The sequence below is a fragment of the Megalops cyprinoides genome, chromosome 1 (genome assembly GCF_013368585.1).
Source record: "Megalops cyprinoides isolate fMegCyp1 chromosome 1, fMegCyp1.pri, whole genome shotgun sequence".
In the NCBI taxonomy this organism is placed as follows: Eukaryota; Metazoa; Chordata; class Actinopteri; order Elopiformes; family Megalopidae; genus Megalops; species Megalops cyprinoides.
In genome coordinates this window covers 11,433,682-11,444,870 of record NC_050583.1, presented here as the reverse complement: position 1 = coordinate 11,444,870, position 11,189 = coordinate 11,433,682, and the positions used below count along the sequence as shown (strand labels likewise).

Here is an 11,189-nt window from a genome sequence, read left to right as displayed (position 1 = left end):
CAGCTAGTTTGTAGACTTGACTAATTTTTTTTGTCTTTTTTTTCTTTCACAAAAAAGAAACAAAAAAAAAAACAAGCAAAAAAAGGAGCAAATTAAATGTTGGTGGAGAATTCCCTCGGTAATCTGGCTCCTTCTTTTGAGATTCTTTGCCTTGGTGTGCTTGTTCTACTGTAAATTTCACTTGCCACCCCTAGTTATAGTGTTCATATGTATGGCCATACTATAAACGATGCATACCACCCTGTATTCTTCACCAGCATGGCGGCTGAAGGTAAGTGGGATTGAGCTTGGTTAGTGCTTGGATGGAAGAAGTCCTGTGAAAACTAAGCAGTAGTTCTAAGAGGTTGCATGCCATGTGGGGTCAATCAGAAAATCTATGCAACCGCTTAGTGATAGGGACACTATCCTATAAGAGATTTTTTTTTTTCCTTTCAGACAAGCTGTTAAACCAGTGTCCTCGCTCATTGATTTAAGATTATGTGGCTCATTGCAGAATTCTGAGAATTTTGCCACATCCTGGTTAAATTTCTGTCATGGATCTTAATCGTCTCCCTGTTCCACTGGCTAAATAACGTCTCCCCCCAGCTGATATGTGGTGGCCTCACTGTCAAAAATCACCTAGGTGGGTGCCTCATGTTGGTAGTAGTTGAAGTGATTTACACTCTGCTCCCATCTTCGCCCTAAATAAGTTTTGAGGTCTATGGAATATATGTAAATGCAATCTGATGGCATTAGTACTGTTACTGGAAAGGCTTACCTCTTCCCAGTGCAGTTTGTTCTTCAGGCCACTGTTAAAAATCTGCTCAGCCTCAACATTGCCATGTGGAAGTGGTCTGCGGAATGCCTTTATCCATCCCTAGATAAATAAAAGCGTTTCATGGCTTTGTTAGTTTTACAGTCACTGCCACAGTACCTCGGTGAGGGTAAAACACAGATAAGTGTTCACCAGGGATATTTAGCTGAATGAGCAGTTGGTTTGAACGGCAGTAACTGAAGAAACGTCCCGACAGCGCAGGGGCCCCCGTCGGCGTCGCAAAAGCGTTTGTGGAGGAAGCGTGTTTACAGAACGGGCGCTTCTGCGCTGGCAGCTGGAGCAACGCCAATGTCAATGGGGCTGTGTGCAGACCGCCTCCGCCACGCAAGGGGCCAGCAGAAACGCACCGCCTCAATGTGTCTCGCCGCTGTTCCGAGCAGCCAGCCATCCCATCTGGCCGAGGGGGGTTTTGCGCCTGGTGAGGATTTGCCGTGGTCCGGGACCAGTTAACCTCAGTTAACCTAGCGCGCGCTCTGTGGTGCTTCCCCGGGGCCATTGGAAAAAAAAAAAAACCCTTCTGATGCTCCACCATCTTAAGGAGAGACCACTCGGCCTCTAGTGGCCACTCGAGTGTCATTCAATGAGCCGGTATTGAATTGAGTCCTCTCCCAGCGTGTCCGCCTGCTCATTTCTGCGCAGTCCTCTCTGAGTAAGGTGAGCCCCCCCCCCCCCCCCCCCCCTCCCTGGTCCGTTCAATGACTCCATTCACAAACAGCCTATTTAAGCCTCCACACCGACATCAACACCAGCCTTTCAGGCTGACGGAGGCTTCGGCTGAAACGATCACGGATTGGTGGCCGGAGGAGTGGATGGATATAGAAAGGTATAAGGCTCAGTTTAAAACAGTTGTTGCTCTCTGACAGGGAAAAATATTTGACTTTATGGGCGCTCTGACCGCTTCATGGCCTGCCTGTGCTTTTAGTGTGTCTCCAGCCCTCGTCGGTGGAACCGTCATATTTACATAACTCGTATTACAATACCTTGCTGTGCGCTTGATGTGTAAGACCCAGTAACGAGTGGGTCCCCTGATGTCATATAGAATAAGCAAATGGCAGGAAACCAGGCCTCTGATGCATGTGCTGGTTAAGCAATCATTTTCATCAGCCGTAAATTCTTAGAAGAAACGATTTGCAGATGCAAAGTAAAACTCGTTTTATCCCAGGAAAGTCTTTAATAGCCTGATATGGGGAAAGCAGTGCCTTCTCTACTCCCTTCACTCTGAATGAAAATGTGTTTCTGTACTGTTCTGCATTCTTCCAGTTATTTAACAAAGGGGTTGACAGTATGAATAAAGTATGTCTGGCACACACATGGGCAAAAAAAAAAAAATACACACCCAAGCAAGGAGTCGGGGTTTAGATTTGTGAAGTGGCATTACACCATGTGAATATCTTTCACAGGATAGAAGTCAGACTCATATTGAGTAGCAGTGCAGTGGAACCAGGTATGTGCAGATCCTCTGCTGACCCCTCTGTAGATGAGAACACGGGCTTTGTGTAAGTGTGTGGCTAGAGTACAGTTGAAAGTACACCTTTCGCCCTTTGCGTGGGTTCGGTTATGAATGGCAGTGCCACGTGCACTGGTTTGTCCGTTAAGGTTAGAGCTTGTGGTATAGTGGGAAGAAGCAGGGCAATCACCAAAAGGCTGCTGGTTTGATTTCCTGCTGGAGCACTGCTGTTGTACCTTGGGCTAGGTATTTGGCCCACGATTGCCTCAGAAAATATGCAGCTGTATAAATGGATAAAATTGTACCCTGTGTAAATCCAGAGTATGTGCTGAATAACTGTAATGCCACTTTTGTTTTGCGAAGGCTCACTGTGGATGTGCCATAACTCCACTGGGTGCTCAGTAGCCAGCCAAAAACACTTCTCACGGGTTCTGTGTACTGATCTGTCCTGTAGTCGGAACTGGGATACTTTCACATCAGCAATGGAGCCTGTTGTGCGCAAAAAGAGTCTTGCAGCCAGCATTGGTTGGTGAAAGCTGTTACGAGTTACCTACAGCGAGTGCAGTTCCACTGTTACTCGAGGCTGGTGTGATCACAGATCAGCGCTTGTGGGCGACATCCCTGCCTTTTAGTACACATGTGGCTCTATTTCTCTGATCCTGGGTTATGTTGCTGGAATTCTTGGAAATTACCATTGTTGCTTTGCCATTTAATATCGGGGCTGTACTTGTGCAGCCACCAAACACCATATAAAAATGTTATTTACTGGATGTGAAAATAATACCCATGTTTTCAGGTAAGTTTAAAATGTTTAGGATAGTTGAATAAATGGAGCAGTGCAAATAAAGATTAGTCCTATGGATTGAGCATATGAACCACGAGGAGCCGGCGACACGGACACTTCAGGATGGAGCTTTATTGCATTTATCTGCAATGAGGAGAAACGGATGCTGAAATCACACCTTGGCACAAACGAGGTGCTACAAAATGATACCAAAAAGCACAACACACCTGCATCCATGTGCTGAGAAGGGGATGCTTTAAGCTTTGCGTTATATGGTAGCTCAGGTCAACAGTGACTTCAAGCCCTGCAAGTGACCTGCAGATTGCATAACCTGCCTTTTCTGTTAATTTGTTCATGGCATCTGTTGCTTTTGCATTTCCCCAAGAACATCGACATACAGAGAAGAACACTTGTCACAATACTCTGTAAAACACAGCATGTTAATATAGATGAGATCTCAGCCATCAGAGACAAGTGATGCAGAGACAGACTCTTTCTGGTGCACAGTTCAGTTTATGATCAAATAAAACTCCAGCATATTTGCAAGAGTCTAAAAATAATATACAGTGCTGGCCAAAAGTATTGGCACCCCTGCAATTCTGTCAGATAATGCTCAATTTCTCCCAGAAAATGATTGCAATTACAAATGTTTTGGTAGTAATATCTTCATTTATTTTGCTTGCAATAAAAAAACACAAAAGAGAAAGAAAAAAAAGTCAAATCAAGTATCAATTTACACAAAACTCCAAAAATGGGCCGGACAAAAGTATTGGCACCCTTTGAAAAATCATGTGATGCTTCTCTAATTTGTGTAATTAACAGCACCTGTTACTTACCTGTGACACATAACAGGTGGTGGCAATCACTAAATCACACTTGCAGCCAGTTAAAATGGATTAAAGTTGACTCAACCTCTGTCCTGTGTCCTTGTGTGTACCACATTGAGTATGGAGAAAAGAAAGAAGACCAAAGAACTGTCTGAGGACTTGAGAAGCAAAATTGTGAGGAAGCATGGGCAATCTCAAGGCTACAAGTCCATCTCCAAAGACCTGAATGTTCCTGTGTCTACCGTGCGCAGTGTCATCAATAGGTTTAAAGCCCATGGCACTGTGGCTAACCTCCCTAGATGTGGACGGAAAAGAAAAATTGACGAGAGATTTCAACGAAAGATTGTGCGGATGGTGGATAAAGAACCTCGACTAACATCCAGACAAGTTCAAGCTGTCCTGCAGTCCGAGGGTACAACAGTGTCAACCCGTACTATCCGTCGGTGTCTGAATGAAAAGGGACTCTATGGTAGGATACCCAGGAAGACTCCACTTCTGACCCAGAGACATAAAAAAGCCAGGCTGGAGTTTGCTAAAACTTACCTGAGAAAGCCAAAAACATTTTGGAAGAATGTTCTCTGGTCAGATGAGACAAAAGTAGAGCTTTTTGGGAAAAGGCATCAACATAGAGTTTACAGGAAAAAAAACGAGGCCTTCAAAGAAAAGAACACGGTCCCCACAGTCAAACATGGCGGAGGTTCCCTGATGTTTTGGGGTTGCTTTGCTGCCTCTGGCACTGGACTGCTTGACCGTGTGCATGGCATTATGAAGTCTGAAGACTACCAACAAATTTTGCAGCGTAATGTAGGGCCCAGTGTGAGAAAGCTGGGTCTCCCTCAGAGGTCATGGGTCTTCCAGCAGGACAATGACCCAAAGCACACTTCAAAAAGCACTAGAAAATGGTTTGAGGGAAAGCACTGGAGACTTCTAAAGTGGCCAGCAATGAGTCCAGACCTGAATCCCATAGAACACTTGTGGAGAGATCTGAAAATGGCAGTTTGGAGAAGGCACCCTTCAAATCTCAGGGAGCTGGAGCAGTTTGCCAAAGAAGAATGGTCTAAAATTCCAGCAGAGCATTGTAAGAAACTCATTGATGGATACCGGAAGCGGTTGTTCGCAGTTATTTTGTCCAAAGGTTGTGCTACCAAGTATTAGGCTGAGGGTGCCAGTACTTTTGTCCGGTCCATTTTTGGAGTTTTGTGTAAAATGATAATTGATTTAATTTTTTTTTTTCATTGTCTTTTGTGTTTTTTCATTGCAAGCAAAATAAATGAAGATATTACTACCAAAACATTTGTAATTGCAATCATTTTCTGGGAGAAATTGAGCATTATCTGACAGAATTGCAGGGGTGCCAATACTTTTGGCCAGCACTGTACATTTAAAGTGTATATAGAAATTGTACATGAAAACTATGTACCACTTGTAAACAGAGGACCACAGGCTTTAAGTACTACTGTTCCAGGTCATGGAGTATTCTGGTACTTTGCAAACTGCTGCTTCCAACTTTGTATTCATCAACAGAGCACAAATCAAAAATATCATTAAATGTTTTTCAACATTCTTTCAGTTTCACCTCCATAAGAGTCTGATTTATTGCCATAAGCTTTTTCAGAATTTCTCTCTGGTGAAAAAACTTCCATCCGCCACTCTCTGGCCTTCCGTCTGTCAGTCTGTCGTGGTCAGGGTGCCGAGGCTGGAGTTATCAGTGGGACTGTGTGGTTGAAGCGTGAAGGGGCCAGTGAGGGACTGGGTATCACTGTGTACACGTCCATCTGAAAGAAATACAGCTGAGAGAGAAAGAGTGTTAACGAGCACTCTCTGAGGTTACACAAATGCTCTTCACTTCTTCTTACTGGCCAACTTTTCAGTATTTCCAGGTGCTGTTGAAGTAGATTTCAGGGTCAGGCTCTACCTTGCAGCCAATGGCAAGCAGCGCGTGCAGCAGAACGATGGTCGCCATGGTGGCGAGGGCAGTTGCCTTTGTGTCGTCGCAGACGATGGGCCAAAACGTGATGGCCAGCACCGAGCCAGAGATCGCCATGGCGATGAGGACTGACACCCAGTGGAGCCACTCTATGGGGATGATCCACAGCACCTGAATGGGGGGGGGGGGGGGTGGAGTGATGTGTCACTCAGACCCTCCCAGCACTATGAGAAGGGATGATGGTGATGGTGATGATGGTGTAGGACAGACTCACTGAGGTGGGGATGTAGATGAAGAGGGAGTAACCGTACACACATACGGTTTCCAGGAAGGAGTAGCCCCCAGTTTGCCGCTCTGTCCCCTGCCGCCATTTCAGGAACCCCCACAAGCACAAGGGCACAAGCCAGGCATACAGGTAGATGGCCACAGCTGCTACGGTCACTACCACAGAGAAAGACAGAGAACGTCACTGCTGTAGACATGGACAGAGACTGAGTGTTTCGCTGTTACACATGGTGCCAGAGAGAGAGCAAGTCATTGCTACAGAGAGTACCAGAAAGAGAGAGAGAGTAAGTGCTATATGCAGTAGCAGAGGAAAGGGAGTGTGTCACTGCTATAGAGTGTACCTGAGAGGGAAAGAGAGAAAGTGTGTCACTGCTATAGACACCTGAGACAGAACATGTCAATGTTTTAAACTCTAACACTCACTGCCACAGACACACAGGGAAACAGTGAGAGACTGATATTAGGATCCAGCTACAAACACATTTGGACAAGGGCAAAAACAAGATCCCCTGCCTCCCCAGTAATTTACAGCAGAGGCCCTCCGAGAGGGGTGGAGCGCCCTCTCTCTCACCCCTGTGGAAGTGCGGCCTGTAGTGGTAGGGGGGGTCACCCATCTGACTCAAGAAGGTGGAGAGGTTCCCGTTGATGGCCAAAGAAAACACCAGCGTAGCGCAGATCCAGAAAGGCCCTGGGGAAGAAGACAGTGAAGGACAGCTGTTTACACAAGCCTGCCTAGCATCTGAGCAATGTCTTCTTCCATCACGTCCTCCATGCCTTCCAATAGAAGTCAACATGATACTTCTATGACAGAAACACAATGCGTGCGTCTACTGTAATGTGTCGTGTGGCAACAGAGGAGAAGGCATTTAGTGTGTGATACCAGGACAATAAGCGCAGATCTTATACCAGGCAAAAATAGAAATGTGAACACAGGGCACCCCTGCCATTCACAGGTTTGCAATTCTCGGTTTCAATTATTCACACCAGGTAGCACAACCTCTTTCCTCTCATTTTCCATTTACAGGCCACAGACCAGCACAGAGACTCACAAATCTACATGCATTTTTGCACATTGTACACATTTATAGCGTTATTTCATAAATATACACAAATATTTGTTTATTCCATTATTACATTGTGTTTTACACTGAAAATGTGGTTGGTTTTTGTGTCAGGAGCAAATCCCTGTGGCGGGTAAGTCCTCACTTTCGTAAAAATACAGTATTTGTGGATTTCCTGATTTGCATCTCACACAAACAGCAAGTCTCCTGTATATGGTGTGGTATAAACAATCAATATGGCTTTTCTGTAATGGTTCAGTATCTGTAACGTAAAAGAACTTTGCATACAAGTGGAGTGCAAAACAGAATAAACTTCATGTTTTTTCCTTACCATACAAATCAGGATTGCTGCGGAGATGGTGCTTGATAAAGTTTCGCCCTGGCAAAGGCATCAGTGACCCTCTGATCCTATCGAGCACCTGCAGGCATGTCAGGCAGTAAAATAATATGGACCTTGGACAAGGGCAGCTTCCTCCAATCTAATACTGCACAGGTTTAGCTCTTGCAGTAAACACAGACCTTTGAAATGCTGACCTGATTTGCTGCATAGCTTTAGAGCATACCACAGGCTTCTCATGGTGAAAACATGTGGCGCGTCATTTTACCTGTTCACATCTGGAGAAAAAGTTCAATACGCAGATGTTGGGCTAATGGTGAGGTCAGTCAGCTTAGTGCTGGCTTCTTAGTTTTCCCCAGGAAACCTACTTGCACATCAGCTGTAACTAAAACTGACAGCTACTGTGGAAATTCCATCAGTCTAACTGTATGTGTGTTTGTGTGTGTGTGTGTGTGTGTGTACCTGCACTGTGTCCACGTTGAAGAAAGACTGGTAGTACTCAAATGTCCAGAAGCCGCTGGTCTTTTCCTCTCCTCCCAGCAGCTGCAAGTGGTGTATGCAACAGAGGGAGAATCGGAAACATGGAGAACCACTTCCTGTGACCTCTCCTAGCAACAAACCTTTTCCTGGTTACACACTTAATGGCAGAGTCAAAGTCAATGATAAAGTAGGAGAAAGATATGAATACACAAAACGGACACAATACTTGTGTAAAAAAAAAAGACCTGTGTGAAAAGTTCCCCTGTCCCAGACCTTTGAACTCTCCTCCTGGTTCTCCTCATCCTCTGATAGGTCTAGCTGGACAGCCATGTCCCCCTGGACTGGCGTTGTAGTGGGGCTGGACACGCTATGAGCAGAGGCATCAGGAGCAGCCAACAGCAGGTCTGAAGCCCCCTGAAACTCTGCAGGAGAGAAAGGGAACGACGAACAAGGTTTGCAGGGTGGGTGAATGGAGAAACGGAAGAGAGGGAACAAAATGAAGGAGGACAGCATGAGAAGCGAAAGGACAAAATGGAAGAGCAGATAGCAAAAGTAAAGACAGAGGGATGAGGGAGCCAAATTAATCCAGTTGGTGTTTTCAGTATGAATTCAGCCTCGAATACTGCCCCATGTCTCAGGATTCTACAAGATCTCAAGTACAGGCCAATGTGAAGCACGCTGTCCATGCATGTTGAAACTCCTAAAGGATTTTAATATCCCTAGTTAGTGACAAGAAGTTTGTATTGAGTCTTGATGTGCCATCACTGTCAGTCGTATTCAAAACAGACCTAGCTAGCAGCATTGAACTGGAGGTTAATTAAATCAACTCATGCCACCCCCTCCACAGCACGCACCTTGGAAGTTTAGATCTTCTGGTGTCTCTGTAGCCATATCAGATATCCAGCTCTTTCAAGAGAAAACATGAATTTCAAAGCCAGATGAAAATATGTTTCATTTCACTGACTACATGTGTTACAACAGTTTTCACAATTAATTATTAGATATATGCAGTATGGTTAACAATGTTCACATTTTAGCAAACTAATTATTTTTGGATGTGTTTTCTCAGGACGCTGCAGTAATTATCCTGGCTTTCGTGGTGACCACAGGAAAAGCATTAGGGAAAAAAATGCTAAAATGTAGATATTTCAAATTCACTTTCTTCGTTATCAAATGTGAAGATTTTAAGCCAACAAAACGCAACAAACTAATGTTAAAGATCACATGAGGAAACCCATCACAGCTTCTGCAATGTGGTTTTCTCCGTTTTTTTCCCCCCCCACACCATGGGTACCAGGATTGAGGGCCTACTTTAAAAACAAAAACCGCAGACGACGTTGTCAGTCTGCCGAATACGCAGAACAGTGAAGCTGCACCGCCAAAATAAAAGTAAAACTCTCAACAACCTGTCAGTAAGGAAACAGCCTACACTTTCAGGAGGGAGTCCGTCCTGCATTTGTAACTCAAAATGCATGTTTTTGTTAAGTTAACGCAGTTTCCTAACAGGAGTAGGGGCTACGAAAGCATTGACTGTTCAACCAAAGCCGCAACCCGTGCTGAGAACCCGTTTGTCTCACCTTGCCCCGCGCAGTGTCTCAGGTCTGAGCGTGGTGCAGAACTTCGCCCTGTGTCCACAATGAGACAAAGGTGTGCAAACACACGTTTGCTGCTGTTCCCTCCGTGTGTACTTTTTTCCCCTCTCACGGACCGACAATTCAAATTTACCTTGCGTGCATAACGGGATTTGCAAGTATGTCAGCCCTGGTCGATACGCAGGTAAATTCAACAGCCTTGAGGGGGGAGAAAAAAAAAACCCACTCACCACGCCACCTGTGCCACCTTTAAGGAAAAGCCTGGGGTTCGTTTCTTGGTGTCACGTGACCGGTGTGAAACTATTGAATAAACATTGCCAATAACAGTGTGAGAAATTTGTACCTGCAAGCTGTTATCGTTCTGGTGTTTTCCGTGTAAATATGTATGTGAAGCCATTCGAATGGCGATTGAAAAACCTAAATTAAGAACAGTTTCCATAACTGGCATTTATTTCTGCTGTATTCATTTGTCATTTGCTCTTCAGATGAAAATCTGGTTAGCAAACATCACTGATAGTAAAACAGTCAGTCAGTCTCAGTGCAGTGATAAGTGGCTGTCTGCAGCCTACCATTACATTATAATTAACGTATAACAAAGACCACCCCAGCTGCTCTAACCGCTGCAGCTGGTCCCTTCTCAATTGCAGCAGAACGCAGCAACACGGCGTTTGCTCCTTTCTCGGAACATAATATACGAGGAAACTAAGGGTGATGCGATTTTGGCTCAAACAGACATTAAGTTTCTCAGTTTTAATGTTTTTTTTTTTGTTTTTTTCGCAGCTGAGCCGCTGGCACGATGACCCGCACCAAAGCAAGGGCGACCGGTGGGTGAGGTTGCGAAACAGGTCAACGGATGGGATTAAAAGGATTAATGGTCATATATTTTGTTGGGGACTGCCAGGAACATGGCACTGAATGGCGTGTGAATACCAAGCGGTCTATCTTAAATGTTTCATCCCCTCATTAAAAATCAACTGTCACCCTGCATGGGCAGAAATCTTGAAATTAAAACACACAATAGTGGAATTTGGTACAGCTCTGGTAACTTTGTGCGTAGCTTTGTTTCTTTAGATTGGGCCGTTGTACATGTAATTATATCATTTTATTTTTCAGTTTGTCACAGGGTTTTTGTACGCTGTTATATTGTGGATATAGGTTACTGTCTTTATTAGACAATAACACTGTTGTACGGACTAGGTAGGAGTAACAGTGTGCACCATCTCTGGCTGGAATTTCACTCTAAATATCAGTTAGTCTTGTTGGTATGAAAACCATGCAGCTGTGCTGCCAACGCATAAGCATCCTGTAGAAGGAGAATACAGTATCACAACAATACAATCGGCATTAGAAATAACCAGAGGTGGACACCCCGACTGTGCTAATTAAATTCAGCTGGTGTAGTGCATGGGTGGAACAAATACATGGCAAGACTTTTACTTTCTGAAACCAGAGTGTCCACCTCTGGAAATAACTGACAATGATATGGTATTAAATGTAATATAGCAGCGTTTCTCAAACCTCTCCTGGAGTACCACTTGTCCTGCATGTTTTAGATCGCTCCTGCTCCAACACAGCTGATTCAAACGATCCATCTGTTATTAGGCAGCTTCAGGAGTTCATAACGAGTTGATCATT

General features: G+C 44.7%; 1 protein-coding gene across 1 annotated transcript; it reads right to left on the bottom strand.

The window, feature by feature from the left end:
- Window positions 1-5,554: 5,554 nt before the first annotated feature.
- On the bottom strand, window positions 5,555-8,853 carry LOC118790258 (protein YIPF2-like). Its single transcript, XM_036547166.1, has 8 exons — window positions 8,817-8,853; window positions 8,236-8,384; window positions 7,945-8,025; window positions 7,477-7,564; window positions 6,656-6,772; window positions 6,074-6,240; window positions 5,788-5,970; window positions 5,555-5,662 (listed from the first exon to the last, which is right to left on the bottom strand). Exons 1-8 carry the CDS (start codon window positions 8,851-8,853, stop codon window positions 5,555-5,557), a joined length of 930 nt encoding a protein of 309 aa, XP_036403059.1.
- Window positions 8,854-11,189: the final 2,336 nt, after the last annotated feature.

Excerpts from the sequence above, each read along its gene's own strand:
- LOC118790258 (XM_036547166.1), bottom strand. The coding sequence starts at position 8,853 with ATGGCTACAGAGACACCAGAAGATCTAAACTTCCAAG. Across the intron at positions 8,385-8,816 it reads AGAAGATCTAAACTTCCAAG|AGTTTCAGGGGGCTTCAGAC; the intron begins GTGCGTGCTGTG and ends TCTCTCCTGCAG. Across the intron at positions 7,565-7,944 it reads TCAACGTGGACACAGTGCAG|GTGCTCGATAGGATCAGAGG; the intron begins GTACACACACAC and ends ACATGCCTGCAG.